Consider the following 20,085-nt stretch of genomic DNA (forward strand, 5'->3'; position numbering starts at 1 on the left):
TAATTTCTTTTTAGACACCTCAGTTCTTGTTTGACGGAAATTATGTTCAACAGATTTCATGTAATTACTAAAAAGAGAGTGCATGGATATTCATATCTGCTCTCTCCACTCTTGGAAGTGTAATTGGGTTATATACTTCACAAGAAATATCTAAGATAAATGAACTCACGGAAGGACTTTTTTTTTTAATCTTATTTCATCTTATTTGTAGTTCTGCCTTGTTGGACGGAATGTAGAGAAGAGTGATGGAGGGAAAGACGGAGAGGAGAGTGAGAGCATGGCATGTGACACAGATAATGAGCCAGAGTCTAACAATTTTACCAGTTCGCAGTACAGTTTGTACTTTTGTCTGCAGAACTAAATCTAAATGTAAATTAGGTTTCTGCTATTGGTCCAAAGTGCATTATATTGACACTGACAGAAAATTCCATCACAAATGACACAAACCCACAAACTTTTTATTATTATTATTCTACTGTTTCATGGGTCCATAGAGGCCCGTATTTGTTATTGAGTTAAAGCGTAATAAGAATGCCACAGTCCATCTGTGGAGCTAACAATTCAGCAGCTGTCTGCACGGAAATGCCAATTACACACCTTCATATTTTGGCGCCATTCAATCAGTAATTTGATACAATATAATATAGTTAATTCCCCATGTTAGCAGGTATTGATTTTGCCATACTGTGTAATATAACTTCTATATGACATCTGTTTCATAAAGCAAAGTCTCAAAATGGCCTGTTAGATCAACATTGCATGACCACCAGAGCTTTGGTTCACAAAGCACAGATACAAGTGTGTGTCATTTCTTTATTATTGATCTATCCTTTGCAAATAGAATGTCTCTTTCATGTCTATGGCAGGGTATTATTCAGCTGGTGCGTTTTTGAAAGCCAGGCACTTTTATGTTGAAATGGTGGCACTATCGATTCAGAGCCACAAATGGTGAGGGCTTTCAAAGCGTCTTTCCACCCCCTCCCTATCAAAGATCTGTTTGAGGGCATTTCGCAGGTGTATTCCTGTAAGAAAACCAAAATCTGAGCACATACTCCAAGAAATCAATGCATGATGTGAAACATTTTTTTTTTTTCAGTAATGGTTTGGAGGAAGATAAGCAGCAGGTAGGAAACAATGTAGAAAGGAAGACAAATAGATAACAAGGCAGAAGGATGCCAATATGTCCAAATGAAGTGAGCTTGTTACTTCTGTATCCATTTAGTGACGGGATATACAGGTTATTGAATCTATCAGTCTTTTCGTTCAAGTGGATGTCTAGTTGCACTTGTGTAAAACACCATTTCACTTTGCAGGTCATCACAAGCAATGTCTAGGAGTCTGTAATTCTTGCTCTGTGGCGCAAAAGGTAGACTGTGACTGCTCAGATAATGTTGTGTTTGCCACCAGCTTTGCCATTATCTCCCACCAGACAGATTGATTCAAAGGCATAGTCGGACCAGTTGAAGTAAATTGTTTGGTGTTTGTTTATGTTTCTCTGGCTTTGGGTATTTCTTTGCCCAATGTCCTCTTTCAGTCTTGGAAATTGGCCACAATTGCTCACTATGGCAAAGATCCTTAGCATTTTGGTCAATGAAAAGAACATTCTCTGAGATTACAGACAAATTGGAAGTGCAGCATTTGGAAGAGCTACTAAGAAAAAATCAAAGAAAAGGCAAAAAAAATAAGTTCTATAATAGAAGTGAACTGAGTTTAAATTAATTGAAGCATCATAGCAGAAGAGGGATGAGATGGAGCTTAAAAAAAACTCTAAACTTTAAACAGAAATGCTAAACGGATGTAGGTATTTAGATAAGGTCTTTCCCATATCACATATACCACACCAGAGAGGAAATTGGACACAGCCAAAAATGTCTGAATCCCCCTGCCCAAAATTTTTAAGTACTCAGTCATACTTCACTCTAATCTAATTGAGTTGGAAATTAAAGCCCCAGAATAAGGTTAGTGACAGAGCTTTTATAAATGAGGTATAATAATAGCCAAAGAAAATTGGATGTAATGATATCATCAAGTCAATTTTAGGATTACTAAATCCTAGTGTAGGTGAAATACCCCAAGATGGAGAAATATAAAGTATGCATAACATTTTCATGAAAAAGATGGAGAAAAATAATGGTCATTGTTTTATAAGTGGATCATATGGATGACGGTCACACTATATAACATGTGTATGTTAATATTTCAATTTGAAAGACTTAATTAGCTTCTGTATGACTTTATAACATATCTGCACATTGAGGCCAGGACTGCAATCTGCTGAACCATTATAATCTTGAGTGTTTGATAGAATTAAGTCTTTCAAAGACTGTTTATTGAATAGATTACTACATGAATGACAGGAATGTAATAAGTTACATGCTAAATTGAGGATTATGTCTAAAATCCAAACCCATACTACTTTCATCAAAGTTAAAAATTTAATTGGCTTCTGTGTTTGACTTTTAAAGCACATCAAGTTCAGGGCTTTCAGGTACCTTTCAAGCTAAAATTAACTTTGTCCATGAAAATATCATCTAAATGTCATCATAAAGGCGTACCTTTATATCCCTTTGGTTGTGTGTGGCTGTTGAACCATAGCTGATTGGACACAGGGTCTACAAAGGACCTGGTACAGTAGTTCATTTCTTCATCTCCAGCACTCTCTCACTCTCCCTCTCTCTCTCTCTCTCTCTCTCTCTCTCTCTCTCTCTCTCTCTCTCTCTCTCTCTCAAACCTTCCAAAGGGAAGACTGTTTCTTTAAATGGTAATGTCCATTACAACAAGTCAGTGTGTTTTTGTGCGCACTAGCTCCTGTATTTTATCTAATGTTTTTGTTTATGCATGAACCCCAGTGGACCCCACAATAAAACCTATTTGGTAGAATTTCACAAACTGTCGTTGAGCCTGCTTGTCTCCCAGGACATTCTAGTGGCTGTCTTGTGTCTGCTCAGTGCTTTGATGTCTCTGAATAACTGTGTAGCAGATAATGATGCAAACCATTATAACTAGGTCAAGACAGGAAAGACCCAGTTGGGGTTTTGCATTCTCCTGTTGTCACATTTCCATCCATCAGGACAGCATTGTGTGTGTGTGTGTGTGTGTGTGTGTGTGTGTGTGTGTGTGTGTGTGTTAGTGTGGATATGGGTGTCTTTGTTTGTTTGCAAGTACATACATACACCTGATATAAGTATTGGTATGCTGTATTTATAAACAATAAAAAATAGAAAACACTGGCTCTTATATCAGAACCCATCTGAACTATTACAGGATGAAGTTTGTCTTCTTTGAGCCTTTTGAGGCTGCTGATTTTGTCAGCCAAGACTTCTATAATTGAAAATATTCATTACTGCATGTAATTTATTACTTTGACATAAATCAGCCTAAGTCCTTGGACCATTCACTGCACTCATTAGAGTTTTAATTAAAACACTGAACTATGATAACGTTGCTACCTTCTGAAGGGCAATGAAATATAATGGGAAAAGTCATATTTCCATTTCATGAACTGTATTGTACAGTAGACGATATCACTACATTTGACATTAAAGTACAATCGACGCTAAAGTGCTACTTCACCACATCAATAATATTGTATTAAGTACATCTTCACACATGTAGCCCAAAATTTTCATTGTGTCAGAGTTTAGTGAGTTACTAAGTTTGAATTTGTCCACCAAGTTATGTCATTGGACGACTCAGAGCCCACTGTTGTATTACAGCTCTAATAAATAAATAAAAATAAATAAAATAAAAAATATAAATAAATCAATTAATAAATGAAATAATAAAAAATAGTTGCAGCTTGATGAAATTTTAAAAAGCAAAACTTTGCATGAAAGAATATTTTTTGCAATTTAAATCAAAACCAGGCTTTTAAACAAAATATCGAATGAATTTAAGGCCATACCAACAATTTTCAGAGGGAATTATTTACACCCAAGTTACAGCACAGACACAGTATTTAGATATATAATTGATGAAATGAAGTGTTACATATCTGCATTTTCTCTATCCATTTTGCTGTTGACAAATGTGTTTTAAAACAGTAACATAAATGTTTATATGCAAAGCCACATTTCTCATTCCCCCTTATTTGAATGTCGCCGTAATTTGTATGCTCTCGGCTGATATGAATTACACATAGGATTTGTCTGCTGTTTATTTGCTCTGCTGCTCAGAAAGCTTGAGAGGTTCCCAGAGTCAAAGTAATTTCCCTCTGAGTGGTTGGCTACCATGAGCTGTTGTTTCACTCAACCACCAGCATGAATGATGGCAAGAAGCAAAGCTGGTCTACACTGCAATCAAGCCTTCATTTGTCTGTGATTTAGTGCATTTTTCTGTATATCAGCTGGCTGTACATGTTGCTCTAAAGCATGGTTTGTGTTGTGTCTTTTGATGGCTGATGGTGAAAGCTCAGCCTGGATCTTTTCTAAATGTTTCAGTTTCAAGATGACCACTCAAGGGATATACTCAAATCAGCGCTACAGACTTTCAACTGAACTCATTCATCCACACCCCCACCATCTCTTCTGCCTGAATGTCTCTCTCGCTCACTCTCTCTCTCTCTCTTTCGGATACACACTCCAGATTTTTCATACTCAAAACGGTTCACCAAATCCCCAGGCTGAAGCTCTCCTGTCTTTCTATTATCTGGGAGCTTTGTTATCTTCCTGGAGCCTCTCAGCCCCGCTGCTTCTCCGGTTGTTCATTGTTTGGAGGACACCTGTGGACCATGTCCATCTCATTAGCTTTCCTTCCTTCCAGTCCCTCCTTGACCGTCCTCTGCCTCTTTGCTTAACACATACTGTACACCCTCTGTCTGTCTATCTATCTCTCTATCTGTCTGTCTGTCTGTCTGTCTGTCTATCTATCATCTGTCTGTCTGTCTGTCTGTCTGTCTATTTATCGTCTGTCTGTCTGTCTGTCTGTCTGTCTGTCTATCTAACAGGGATTCATTACATTCTTTGAGTTACCATGAGGGTGCCATCCACCTTCATTTCCCATTAAATCGGTCCTGTATCAATCTGATGACTTATGGTAAAAGGTTTTACAGATAGGTGATGGATTGATGGCTATACATTGATTCTTGCCTGATAGAAATGGACATCGTCCCCCTCCCCCCAATATCTACAGCACTCTCGCTCATGATGAATATTCTGCCGAGGTACATGACCAACAGACAACAGGACCTTGGCAGCAAGACTACAGGATACTCAATCATTTGCAATCATCAGACGGATAGTATATGCAGTGTGAGACATTGCAGTGAGTATTATGAAATTGTAAGTTGTTTTTATTCTTTTGTCTTGACAATGATAGAGATAGTAAATGCGACCAGATTTAGAATAATAGAGTCATAAAGTGGTTGTAATGTCCGAGACTTCAATTAATGAGTCATTCCCCCCTTTCAGAAGCTACAGTGTATACATTATTAATTTGAATGAATGAATGGATGCTTTTTGACTTTGAAAAGTTGAATACATGCATATCCTTTGGCAGAAGAGTCTTAACACTGTGAGTTAGGTTAGAGGATAAGAGGCAGCACTTGCCAATGAGATATCTGATAAACGAAAAAGAACCAGGCTTTTGAAATCCTCCTCGTATTGGATTTAAATCCTTCAGGTTTATCAGGAAACACTTGAATACCGCCCACGCTGTACCATCTCCAGTGTTTACAGAAAAGATTGATGCTTGTAATTGCATGTAGTACGTGTGCAGTTTCTGTGAATTTCCCTCTTCTAAAATTGATTTTTTTCATAGGCTTCCAGACCAGACAGACAAAAGTGAAGGTAATACTACCTACAGCTTTGTATGCTTTGCCAGTTTGCAAAAGTTTTGTGCATGAATATTGTGAATTCAATGTACTTTCTCATTCATTTATTCTACTGGACTTAACCCAACTCTATAAACTTCTGAGGCTTTGTAGATATTGTATTTTCCCCATGGATTGAGTGCGACAACTGCAAGTGTGCAAGGGAAAAATATTTTGCTCATAAGACCATGAAAAAAATGAGGAAAAAAGGTGGTTAAGTGGAGAAATAACCCTGAGGAACATTTTCTGACATAATAATGGTCAAAAATCAATATAAACTCTTATTACAGTGATCTAATCTAATTTAAAGGCTTCAATCAAAATGAGAACCAACTCAAATAAAAGGCAAATGGACGCTGTATTAGCATAGCTCTCTGTGCTGTATCTTCATGGAGTTGGTCCCATGGGTCGGGGTCAATAATTCATAAATTGTGGCAACAGTTTGGCTTTGATCCAATCAGGAACCAGCAGCTCCAGGTCCAGGACAAGAAAGATGAATAATACTTTGGAATCTCATCTGTTGCTTTAGCGCTGGGCAACGGAAATTGGATGATGAACTATTACAGAGATGATACCAATGTGTCACTTAAATACAGTCTGCAAATCAGTGATTGATTGTACCTCTAGTTCCAAACGCCAAATCACTGTAAAGATTAAACTGAGTTATACAGTAGACTAAACAGTAATCGATGCATACTTAGATGATGCATATGCTATTTCAGTTGAAGATATATACAGTGTAGCTTTTTAAATGATCACAGAAACCTGGCAACAGGAAAAGCTACAAAGGCGGCTTTGTTTGCTCCTTTATCAGAGGAAAGTGGGACGATAAGCTTCAAAAATTGTAGATAGTGTAAAATACAAATTTACCCAAAGATATCTGCAAGGAGTTACTGTAAACAAACAACAACAAATGTCTTGTATTCTTTTATGCCTGAGGAAATATCATTGGAGATAAAGTTGCCAAGCTACTGTCAAAATCCCTGATGGATTACAGTCGAGGATTTAAGGAAATAGACTGTTTGCAATAAACATAATCACATTACCTCAAAAGGTACTGTATTTGAATGATGGTTGCCATAGTTACTTGGTTACAAAATACTCTGCGCCTCAGTTTCCCTCTCTGGGAAGCATTTTATTCTGGCTCCTTTCCTTTTTTCCCATTCAGTATCACATTCTCATAAGATATCCTTCCTCTATGAATATCTGAGAGCCTCTACTGTCACCATCTTATGGAAAGTACCGAGAAAAATTACACATAAGTGTTTTTCTCCAAAGTTCAACTACCACTCCAGAGGTTTGAGCATGTCATCGAAAAAAGGGTAGGAGTGGAAAAATGATCCAGACACCAAGAGGGTGCGATTTGGCAGATTGAGGTGATATGCAAAACTCCCCAAATGAAAGAGTGGATCTATTGAAGACAATGAAGGCAATGTCAAAAACTCTAACTCTCTATTTTTTCGTCTTCTTTTTCTCCAGCTATGCGCACTAACATTTCTTTCAAATGTGTGCAAAGCATGAAAGGCGATGATGTAATGGAAAAAAAAAAGAAAAAAACATACCTAGAGCTAATCAATTTTCTTACATATTCGTACATTCTCCAGTGCTACAACATGCCTCAGATAACACAAACACAGGCCCTCTTTGCGTGAAACCCTGCCACATGAAGAAGAAAAAATTTTCAAAAACTCAAAAAGTCATGAATATTTTATAAGATGTGCGAGAACTTCATCTGAACATCTGAATGTACTAGAGTCCATCAATAGCCTGTCTGTTTCAACACCCAGACCACACAGCCTTCTCCCTCTCTCTCTCTCGCTCTCTCTGCCTCTCTCTCTCTCTCTCTCTCTCTCTCTGCCTCTCTCTCTCTTCTGAATGGCCACATACAAGGCCATCCATTCAAAGGCCTTCATCTTCCAGCCACAGCAGTCCCCTGAGGTGTCTATACAGACCATGCTGACCGGGATTGAAGTGGGAGAGAGGAGGGAAAGCTAGTGGGACTCTTTCCTTCTTCCCCTCTGATGACGAGGCTCCATAGGGCCTCCTTTGACACCACTCTCTGTTTTGCAAAGGGTTTGATGATGAAGGTTTTGTTTGAGCAAAATAATGGAGAATGGAGTTTTGTAAGATGAGAGTCTCTGGCCTGTTGTTCGTGCTGAAAAGTTTTCATTTAATGTCGCAAAGTTGCTTTTGTTGCAATGCTGCATTAGGGATAAACTCTGGAAAAGAGACTATTTTGTGCATATGATTTATTTTCGTCGGAAGATCAGTTGTTGTTTCTGAATGTATTGATTCCTATAGGAAATGTGATCCTGCATGAGTGTTGTCATGCATTTTTATACTCTACATGTTTATACTGTAAATTCATACAAGAAGGTCTTCCAGAAGCCTGTATAGAAAAGAAGGGACTATATCCTTCATACAGTGATGGATGAGAGTTTACAAGTGGCATTGTAGGCTATTGTAATTGGTGCAGTCATACAGTAGCAGTATTAGCTATTCTGGTACCTAACTCAGAATAAAATTCCTATAATATTCCTTTAGGGACTTATGGTGTTTCCCGTGGTGCTCAATAGTCACTTTATAGTGGCCTTATTATACTTTACTTTTTTATTTTTTTTATTTTTTTTTAAATCCCCTGTGCTTTTAACAGATTTTAACAGATTTATTACAGAACTGCGTTAGTAGCTAAAATGCAGCACTACAACAGGCTGTGCAAATCCGGCATGCAGATGAAGTAACAGGGCGAAGCTCTCACACATTATGATGGCAAAGGCAGACAGAGGGAAGGAGGGAGAAGGAGGGAAGTGAGGCTGATGAGACAGATCGAGCTGGCAGAGTGAGGGAGACGCAAACAGTGTAGCGATACTTTGTGGCTGAGAGCGGAGCGCGCGCTGCCCTCCACGTTTACTTTCAAACATTCACGAGAACACAAAGACGCCAGGATGTAGAACTCGTGCGAGGACGAGCCACAGATCCCGCTAGAGACCATCGCTTTTATGTCTTGTACATATTTATCCATAGGCTGTTTAATTCTGTTCCATCATCAGCGTGTTGACGGTGAAGGTTTCCTCACAGTGTAGACGGCTGCCGTGAGGGGGAAAGGTGTTCCTCGCTGCTCTTGTCTCGCGGAGTGGACCCGCGGCTCTTCTCCCATTGCGGGGCGCACTTATAATTGAGGACTCTTGATAGAAACTCTTTCTCTCTCTCTCTCTCTCTCTCTCTCTCTCTCTCTCTCTCTCTCTCTCTCTCTCTGTTTGAAAGAGTTGGGATTTTCCCCCTCCTTTTTTTTTTTTTTTTTATCGGTGAGTGTGTTTCTATTATTTGTTTTACCCATAGTGCAATAAATGCGTTTCACATGTAGCCTACTTCAGAATATGTTTACTATTCATCAAAATATATATGCGTTGGCTCAAATTGTATTGATGACATTCGAAAAATATATTTGAGTGGATGTACTTAGATGTCCATAACGCACAGGAGGAGAATGTATGAATGTTGTCCAGTGTACAAAATTGATTTCTAATGAATGTTACACAGCAACCCGTACAAGCACATTTTTGTACATTATATCTCTAATCATAGGCTATTCTGAAGTATATGTATCTTTTTGCTGCATGCACACCAAACGTTTGTTTCTAAGGATTGTTGTAACATTTCATCTAGTAAAGACGATAGAGGCTGTGGCTAAAACTCTTTTATATATATAGTTGAATAAACCCACTGATGAAAATGGGGAATGGTCGACTAGAGTAACTCGTCATTCCGACTCAACAGGTTTCAGTCCCTTATAATCTGTGCTTCTCCCTCTTGGCCAGTCTGGAGATGGTGTTCATGAGCAGGACAGTATAGTTTTGTGTCTATAGTTGTCTTCATTATCGGTTTTGATGCGATTGATTATGATGTTGTTAAATCTCTATCATCAGACGAAACGCTGCAGTAACTGTCACGGGTGAATGCTTTTTGTTTGAACATTTTAATGATTTCTAGTTCATTAACTGTATTAATTCTAGATTAGCCATCTGAAAAAAATACTTCCCAATATGCAGTAACATCAGTTATGAGAGCAAATCGTTCCGGGCTTTATATGTGTATGTGTATGTATAAAGTATTAAGTTTACTTTGAAATAGCGTATTAAAGCTCAAAATACAGACACATCTGACTGAAGAATTTTACCATGTTTCTACTTTGAAGCCAGACAGCCTTCACCAGCCCGGACTGCCTGGTTGCCTTGCACTTTTTGTGCTTAATGTTTTGCCATAAATCTGCTTTGCCCTGGAAATTGGATGACATTTTAGTTCATTTGGATTGGACTAAATACAGTGGAGAATGATAGGAAATGTGACGACGAAGAGAAAGAGTTTGGCATCCTCTCAAGGGCAGAGGATTCTACTGTGGCGTTAGACGGATACCAGTAAATGTTGGATGATATGGTTGATCAGCTATACACTATTAAGTGTATTGTTTGCATTTTTTTATTAACAGCTTTATTTTTTTCTCTCTTTGTTTATTGTCTTGTGTCCTTCAGATGCCAGTTGATTTCAAGGAAAGAGGAGCCTGAAGGTGAGGAAGACTTCTTCCAAGACTCTGCTCATCCATGGCGGCGGGAGTAGCTGCATGGCTCCCCTTTGCCAGGGCAGCAGCAATTGGCTGGATGCCTGTAGCCAACTGCCCCATGCCGGTTGCACCGAGAGACCACAGTAAGAGACAGGATGAACTGATCATCCTCAATGTCAGCGGACGTCGTTTTCAGACCTGGAGAACCACTCTGGACCGATACCCAGACACCCTGCTGGGCAGCTCTGAAAAAGAGTTCTTTTACAACGAGGAAACCAAGGAGTACTTCTTTGACCGGGACCCTGACGCCTTCCGAAGCGTCCTCAACTTCTACCGGACGGGGAAGCTCCACTACCCACGCTATGAGTGCATCTCAGCCTACGATGAAGAGCTGGCCTTCTTCGGCATCATCCCCGAGATCATTGGCGACTGCTGCTACGAAGAGTACAAGGACAGAAAGAGGGAGAACTTAGAACGGCTCCAGGATGATCAGGAAGAGAACAAGGACATGAAGCTGCCCAACATGAACTTCAGAGAGACCATGTGGCGGGCCTTCGAGAACCCCCACACCTCCACCATGGCCCTGGTCTTCTACTACGTCACCGGCTTCTTCATCGCCATCTCAGTCATCACTAATGTGGTGGAGACGGTGCCCTGCGGCGCCACCGCCAACCAGAAAGACATGCCGTGTGGCGAGCGCTACACAGTCGCCTTCTTCTGCATGGACACCGCCTGCGTCATGATATTCACTGTGGAGTACCTGATGCGCTTGTTCGCCGCACCTAGCCGTTACCGTTTCATGCGCTCGGTGATGAGCATCATCGATGTGGTGGCCATCTTGCCCTACTACATCGGCTTGGTGATGACCAACAACGAGGACGTGAGCGGGGCCTTCGTGACGCTACGCGTGTTTCGAGTGTTTCGTATCTTCAAGTTCTCCCGTCACTCGCAGGGCCTGCGGATCCTGGGTTATACGCTGAAGAGCTGCGCCTCGGAGCTGGGCTTCCTCCTCTTCTCCCTCACCATGGCCATCATCATCTTCGCCACTGTCATGTTCTACGCAGAGAAGGGCTCCAGCTCCAGCAAGTTCACCAGCATCCCAGCCTCCTTCTGGTACACCATCGTCACAATGACTACACTGGGGTGAGTAAATACACACACATGCATAAGGCTCGGATACACACACACACACACACTCTCTCTCTCTCTCTCTCTCTCTCTCTTTCTCTCTCTCTCACTCTCTCTCACACACACACTAAATGTAAATACATATGCACATTTTGTAAAGATCCCCCCTTGTCTGTCTCTCTCTCTCTCTCTCTCTCTCTCTCTCTCTCTCTCTCTCTCTTTCTCTCTCTCTCTCTCTCTCTCACTGTGCTATATTTGCATTTGTTGTATAACTAAAACCATTGTTTATGAAGCTCATGATTGTAATGGATGCACTAGATGCATTTCTCATGGATTTTTATATAAATGGAATAATTTATGAAAACCACTTTGAATTTCAAACGAGCATTAAGACAGCCTGCCCCCATACTTCAATACACTACAGCTTATTTGAGACTGCCAGTGTGAGTAATGGTGGGTACTGTAGCATTTGTCTACTAGCACAAACACTCATGGCATTCTTTGTTTGCTTCACTTAGAGCTGGCCAAATAAGGACATAGTTGTTGAAGACGTGCTGGGGCAGAGCTTATACAAAGAAAATGTTGCATCTGGGTTTTGAAAAGATACCCAGATGCAACAAAAATCTGTGTGAATGATGAAGACTTGATTGATGTTGAACTAATTTTTTAGGTTTGTTTCCTTCAGACCCAGATAGGTCCCAATTTCAGTTCCAGCTTTGGGAGAAAATGGTGCTCAACCTGTCGCTCGACCATAAACATATTTGTTGTTGCTGCCTACAATTAACATTTTCAACCCATACCTAGACCCAACTTAATCCGTACCTGGTAGCCCATTTTCTTGCCTTAACTTGACCTTAACTAACTAGTTGCTTTAGTTGCCTGATCTTAACCTGACCCCAAACAGTTCAAGTTGTCCACTAAACTTCATATTATTTGCACTTCTGGCCCATGTAATATTTGATGACAACTCCTGACCACTTTTGAATGAACAGCAGTTTAGTTTCACATTGATATGCTGTAACTTGTGTTTTTCACAGAAGAAAAAAATGTTTTTTTTTACTGTGTTTCTGGCAGGTTTCACTTCTGCTAATTAGTGCAACATCAGAAGCACTGGATTTCTGGCTTAGGTGCTCAGTTTAAAAATGCTGTCTGAGGAATTTATTAAAGTGCATTATAAAGTCAGATCTCCCTACTGTACGCCTGGAGCTGAAGTGTCCCAAGAGAGATTCTGTATCACCTTTTTATGATTCTACTCTGCTCTTAACCTCTCACACAAGTCACAAACTTGCTAAGGTTCAGTGGCATGAATGGCATGGTGTCCTTGAAAAAGTGCTCTATCCTGCTTGAAGGCACAATGGAGGAATAATAATGCATTCGGTAATGCGTAGTTTTAAATATCACCGTGGTACAACATTTTGATTTTCCTCTTTCACTCCAATATGACTCATGCAGGCATTCCACATACGGTAGCTGCTCTACCATTGGCATTCAGGCATTTTTGAAAAAAAGATGGCAAAGAACACAGAAAGAAATATAATCTTGGTGGTTCCGCATGTTTACACTTGGTAATAGAAATGGGATTTTTCAGGTGTAACATAAGGAAAATGAAGGCAGGTGATTATCACTGTGGTCAGCAGGTACTACCAATACTGGCGACTGTTCATGAACCAACATGGGGATATACATGCCAAAAGCTGTGAATGTTGTTGTGAAGTGAAATATCACTTCGAAAACACTTTACAGATGTACCGCGGCAAACAGGAGAGGTTTAGAAACTACTAAGATTTTCAAAAGAGTGCTGAATTTAAAATGGCTTCATGTTTGACAGTCCCGTCTTTGCTTGTCTGGTGGCTGCTCTGTATGCCTGCTGTTGTCAGCCTGCATGCATTGTTCGTTATTGAGAATGACCTCCTCAAAGACTGAAATACTGGACAGGAAAATGTGTGGGCTGTCATGCAGCGCCTCATCTGGCCGTTAACAAGACAGCTAATGAAGTGACCTTGGGGGGTTTTTTTGTCCACAAACTTGAAGTTTAGTTTGCCTGTTGAGGGGAGACAGGTTTAACAACAGGGAGAGAGAGAGAGAAGAGAGTTCTGCAGGAAAGGAATCTTTATGGCAGACATTGAACTTTGCTTCTGTTCTCTCTACAAGAGAAGTTGGTTGTTTTAGTGTGGTGAACTGGAAAAAAAATAGACTTATAGCACTGTACTTTACTGGTTCTATTGTCAGGGTTTTCTCTTTCTTTTTTCTCTGAACTGTCACGAATAAAAAAGAAATGTAAGAAAGATGAAAATTCAACCATGGATCTCTCACCCCAGAATAGCACAATTAGTCTCTCTACCTTGGAAGGGCTGAAAAGGCCGAACTTACCTGTGCTGTTTGGTTCAGTGATTCGCTGGCTGAAACTGTTTTATTTTTTTCTTTCTCTCACACAGAATAGAAATACCAAGGTGAAAGCACTATAATTTTTAACCCTGAACAATGAGTTGGAGTGTGGAACCTTTATGGCCTCCACACAATAGCCAGCACCAATGAGTGTTTATCTACAGCTCTGACAATAGTGATACTCATCACTAACCAAGGACAGTAATTTGCAGTCAGGACAACCATCACTTGATGAATGCTCATGGCTCACTCAATCATTTTGAAGTGTTTAAATTCAACATGTTTTCCCCATATAAAATAATCTCTGTTTATCTGCACTGTCTACCTGGGACTTAGTGGCACTGGACTTTGTAGGGCTGGACATTGGCATTTTTCTGTAGCAGATCGAAAATTCAGTACTAGTTCTAAAACAATACCCACTTCAAGACCTTATACTACCTTAAAATAATTTTTTGAGTAAAATTTGTACATGTTATCTGCTTTTCTAAATAGAATCAGACCAGTCATTTGATTTCCTGGGTGCAAATGCCCATAAACAAGGGAAAAGCTTGAGTCCTCAGTGTAAGAATCCAATAATTTGGGGCTTTTGAAACCTTTTTTTTTTTATTTTTATTTTTTTTTGGAGCCTAATCAATAGTGATACCAATAATTGGTACAGTACAATATGGATAGGTATTGTTTTTCCATACCCAATCCTATTCTTAGGTTATGTATCCCAAAATTGATTTGCTCAGTATGCACCTGTTTGCAGCACATCACACTACAGCCTCCCTTGATCAAAACAACCAAACCATGTAGGATTGTTTTTCCATAAAGTTAGAATAAACAAGTAAAAAAAAAACTGTACAGTACAATGTTTGTTTTGTTTGTAGCACACCAACCCACGCAAACAGAAAAAAAGCAAATAGGTGAAAACAAAAAAGTTGCCACTTCAAACAGCAGAGCTGGTTAAGTGCCCCCCCCTAGTTTCTATAATTCACAGTAAGAGAGGCTAATCTATGCATAATTACAAGTGCAAGTGAACACCAAGCAGCCCTTTGTGAAGCTCAGTGTTTCCCTCCTGGACGCCTGTCGCTCTGCTCACCTGCTGAAGAGACATATGCTCAGGTGATGAGGTCACCAATAGCCCATCTGTCAATTTACATAAAAAGCCATGGGGGAAAAAACAACCCCATCTCCATCACACACACAAAAAAAATCAAACATTAATTTAGTTCCTATGTTTTTTCTAGTGCCTTGAGCTCTAATTGAGCTCTCCTTCTCGTAATTTTCTCCAACTGATTTTCTCCAATTGATTGAGAGTTCCAATCCGCATTGTGTGTCCACACTCACACACATAAATATTGTGAATTTCCCCTGATTTGCCTATCCAGTCGGACACAAAATCAGCAAAAAATGTAGACACACTGGAGAACACATTCTAGAACCATGTTTTAAGTTCCAAACCTCTGATCTGATATCTTGTCAAGCCTGTCAACTATTTAGTCAGATAGATTTCGCATATCATAATAACATCCCAGAGTGTGTACGTTGTACAAACACATACACACATGCATTCACACACAGATACATTAACACACATACACAGACAGGCACACATACACACACACACACACGCACACACACACACACACACACACACGTTGCCTTTGATCTTGTCTCGCCTCTCTGACCTGGCTCTCCGTGTCCCCTCCGTGTCTGCGTGAGCCCAGACAGCGCAGCGCAGCAGGTCTGGGTAATGGGCTGGAGCCGAGGGCCGGGGAGGGAGATGAGGGGGAAAGGGACTGACTGGCTGTATAATCACGCGCTTTCACTGTCCAGGAACAGGGGTGTTAAATCAACCTCAGGTGGCTGATAAAAGGATCTGGATTGAATCTCAGCGAGGGCCGCTCCCCGCGGCTGCCTGCCGGTGCCGCCGCTGTCGGAGCCAGCCGGATACCCGGTCATTGGCAGCAGCGGGACAGGATCCAAAAGATTGATGAGGAAGGAGAAAGCCCTTTCTCCCCCTCTCTTTCTCTCTCTAACTATCTCGCTCTCCCTTCTTCCTCCCCCCTTCCTCCCTCATCCCCCATGAGCCTCCCAGGGGGACAGCTATTTTGAGAACATGGGCTGTGTGTGTGACAGGGAGTTATCCGTTTCAAATGTAATCCGATACACGATACAGGCACAATGGATGGGAGTAGTCATTTTTTTACCTGTATGACGGGCAGACTGACAGCAAAGGTTCACTCACTCACACGCCACTGGCTCTCCCAAGTCTCCCACGCCTCTAAAAAACATTATTAACCCAATAATGAAAGAAATATTAATGAGGTGTGCAGTGAAATCTGACTCGGGTGTTATAATTAGAGTGATTCTCCCAGTTGTAGAGTCCTGGTCCTGGACGAAGGCTTGTTCCGTAGCAGAAAGTGAGAGAAAATGTTGTTATGCATGTAGGTCATGTTCCCGTCTCTGCCTTAATCAGTGGCTATATATAATCTGCTTCTTCCTTCAGAGAGTCTTTTAGCCCGCTCTCCTCTGTGTTCTCCGTTCAACATCTCTATTAGACAAAGTGGACTGGGCCTAGGGGCCAAAGGCAGGAAAAGAGAGGTCAGAGCAGCAGTGCTTTGGGTCCACGAGAACTCTTTCATACCTGGTTGTTGAACTGAGTGACTTTGCCGATGACTGGAAGAAAACTCTCTATCTAACAAAACTCACTCTGATTTGATGCAAAACACACACTCTCACACGCATGTGCATATACACACATCCATGCCTGTGCACGTACACACACACACAGACACTGTCACCTTTCTCACCTCCATCTTATTCGACAATAGAACCTCTGTTGTTTACTTTTAACCTTTGGAAATTGTCATCTTTCCATCACCAGAGACAAGTGACATGCTGCGTGTATCTGATCTTTTTTTCTCATCTCTTCTCATGAAAATTTTAGAACATGTAAATGAGGTTAATTGTCTACCCTGACCATTGATCCCCATGGCACTGGGAAACTGAGCAGTCTGGAGCAGTCAGTATGCCGACAATAAGGAAAGCAATAATCTCACGCCGGGTTTTGATGAAAGGTAATAACGGCTTTCTCTCTCTGTTCTAACCTCGGCACCAGACTGATAGAAAAGTGGTCCGTTAACTTTGGGTAGAAGAAGTGTTTATAATGAATGAAAAGTCTTTTTGAGTATTTGTTACAGCATACATGCATTATCTATGTATCTTTTTACTAGTTTTTGCATGAGGAAAATAGGATTGTTGTGTGGGGTTTCCTCTAAAACTGGGAAACTGGGCCTTTCTCTGACTCCCAAACTGGGCCAAGCTTCTTGCCATTTTGGTGTGGTTGTTATCTAAACAAACCTGTACTTTCCTAGTGTTTGTGTGTTAGCTGTTGACAATTAATGATGGATTAATATGCAACGGAAGTGAGGAGTTTGGAGGGTGTTTGAGGATGGGGTAAATGTCTATTAATTCCTGAATGGCATACATCATTTTGTTAACAATTCAAGATCGCTGTGCCTAGTTGAAACAGAACTGAGATGTAGTGCTGCATGTTTTATAAGCAGTGGGAAGTTTCTCCCACCCAAATCATCTGAGGTTACGGAGTAGGCCTATGGCGATTCTCAATGGCAGCCTGCTTTCAAATGGAATTAATGGGACATTTTGTTGCCCGGCAGAACCCCTGGGGTCAAAATGAGCGCAGCTTGTAGGAAATTAGAAATATTTCTGCCTTTATCTGGCCAAGAAGCTCTTGGAGCCAATTTCCCAACACAAGGCTCTTTAATAGAACCTTTCTAATGATAGCTGTGGAATTTAATTTAGCTCCAACAGAGGTTCATTTAACACCTAAACTCATTTAAAAAGAATTATACTTACGAAGGATAGTGGTGTCTGGAATGCTTAACGACCTCTGCTCTCTCTCTCTCTCTCTCTCTCTCTCCCTCTCTCTTTCCCTCTCTCTCTCTGGTTTGGTGAAAGGAACAAGCCTTATCCCTGTGTACCATGTGTACACACTCACACTCACACACACACACACACACACACACACACACACACACATACTCTAAAGCACCCAAAGAGTCCCAGAAGTTAGGATAAACAACAAAAGAAAATGTTTGGATTTTCCATTTAGCCAGTGTAAACATATTATGGTCATTAAGTTATTTTGAGAGAAGAAGTAATTGAAGATACCATAGACCATTATGTGGTTTAGATTACATGAGTGCTCTGGTGAGACAAAGCAAATTTACAATGTGTGAATAAAAAGTTTTTTCTATTACTGCAGTTATATCACCAGGTTTTGCATTGTCAGCGACTGAATGTATTTCCTTCACAATGCTAAATATTGCAGACATCACCTCACCCTGCATCCTTCCCTGTATTAGCACAGCCAACAATTCGTCTTTTGGGGCGAAGCAGCAGCACAACAACTGTAGAAAAATCATCCGTCAAATCATCAAAAACGTCGGTGTGCTTCAGCATGAACCGTAGGCCTTGGGGTGGCAATCACTCTGACGAGCAGAAGCAGTATAGTTTCCCCACTGCTTTCTGTGGATTCCAAGCGTAAACAACAACACACCTCACAAGTGTCAGGGTGCAGAATGTGCGGCTGAAAGGTACTAAAGACTAGATAAAAAATTGAGTTGTGATTATTTGACAGAATATTGCAATTGCGATTTAAACTGCGATTCATATTATCAGGTTTTTCTTGACATACATTTTTTAGATCTTTTAAATTGTTTAAAGAAAAGTGAATTTGTTAAAAAAAAAAATAGATGTCAGTGTGCAGGATTTACTGAGTTAGAGTATGATGAAAGGTTTTCACCAATATTGTACCAATATTGATTCATGGACCAAAGATTACCCGGAGCTCTAAAACACCTTGTTTAGAAGTACATTTTGGACGCTCCTCTCTCTTAAGCAATTAATTGCAGCCTCTGCGATTTGGAAATTGCATAAGTTCATATTATGTTTATATTATATTTTGATTTTTTTTAATTAATTGTTCAGCTGTGCCTTAAACATCGTTAAACATCTTTAAGCATAACATCCACTTTGTGACAGGAGGCAACAGAGTTTATGGGAATTTTGAGAACCACAAAATGCTACAAAAGCATCTTTAAACACGCTGCTTTTTGGCCGGGTTTTCTATGGTAATGTACAGTAGCAACAATTGTTTGGAAGCTACTTTCTAGCTCTCTGAAATGGTCCATTACACATTTCCCAATCCTCCAGTCTGATCGCCTCCTTAAAGAGTGTAGCGGGCTAATGAAGTAAGACGGTTGCTCTCAGTTAGCAGAGTGGCCTTGGTGTGCTGGCACGGAGACTCGGATGCGTGTGTGTGTGTATGTGTGTGTGTGTGTGTGTGTGTGTGCGTGTGTGTGTGTGTGTGTGTGTGTGTGAGCGTGCAGATCACTGATTGACTTTGGCAGGCTAAGGTCAAAAAAGTGTAGGGAGGTTTGGGGAAGTGCAGGGAAGGGAAGGGAAAGACAAGAGGTACAAAAGAAGGAAACAAACAAGGGAGAAAAAGAAGGAATAGGAATGCAGGACAGGGATTAAAGCAGGAAGGGACATGGGGAGGGAATGGGAGGAGATAGAAGAGAGGAGACAGAAGGAAGGAAGGAAGAGAGGAAGGAAGGAAGGACGAGGAGGCAGAGAATGAGGACAGAGAACACCGAATTAGAGAGGAAGGCATGGAAAGGAAAAGAAGAGGAAAGGAAGGAAACGACGAAGGAAGGGAAAGGAGAGATGCTATCCAGTACAGTCTGCAGCAGAGAGTTTCTGACATGCTATCTCAAGATGTTTGTACCGGTCCACAAAGAGGAACCTTGAATGACACGGCATTCTCTGTCCCCCGAATGAGCGGGCTATTTTTAGACACATATGGCCCTTATCTCACCACACAGCTGGCGAGGGTTTGGCTCAGGTACATAGAGAAAGGTAAAGTAAATGTATTAATAACCTTCCATGTGCTGTGAGGGAAGATGCACACAGGAAAACTGGATAAAGTTACATCGATTACATAGGCTAGGTTTATAGAGCATACATTAACAAAATGCCAAGTACACTAATACAAGAGGGGAAGAAACTTTTGATTGTGAGGTTTTATCTTAACAAAATCTAACAATGAAATGAAATGATATATGTAAATACAGCGCTTAATGTTCTCATTTAATGCAGTTTCACCCAATTCGAACTGCTGGTTTATACTGTGTCG

At 40.6% G+C, this 20,085-nt stretch overlaps 1 protein-coding gene across 1 annotated transcript in view; it reads left to right on the forward strand.

The window, feature by feature from the left end:
• Positions 1 to 10,407: 10,407 nt before the first annotated feature.
• Positions 10,408 to 20,085, forward strand: part of LOC139915323 (A-type voltage-gated potassium channel KCND3-like) — a 64,466-nt gene continuing 54,788 nt past the window's right edge. The window contains exon 1 of the mRNA XM_071903915.2: positions 10,408 to 11,510. Within this exon, the coding sequence (XP_071760016.2) occupies positions 10,408 to 11,510 (1,103 nt within the window). The remainder of the gene's footprint in view (positions 11,511 to 20,085) is intronic.

The sequence above is a fragment of the Centroberyx gerrardi genome, chromosome 5 (assembly GCF_048128805.1).
Source record: "Centroberyx gerrardi isolate f3 chromosome 5, fCenGer3.hap1.cur.20231027, whole genome shotgun sequence".
NCBI lineage: Eukaryota > Metazoa > Chordata > Actinopteri > Beryciformes > Berycidae > Centroberyx > Centroberyx gerrardi.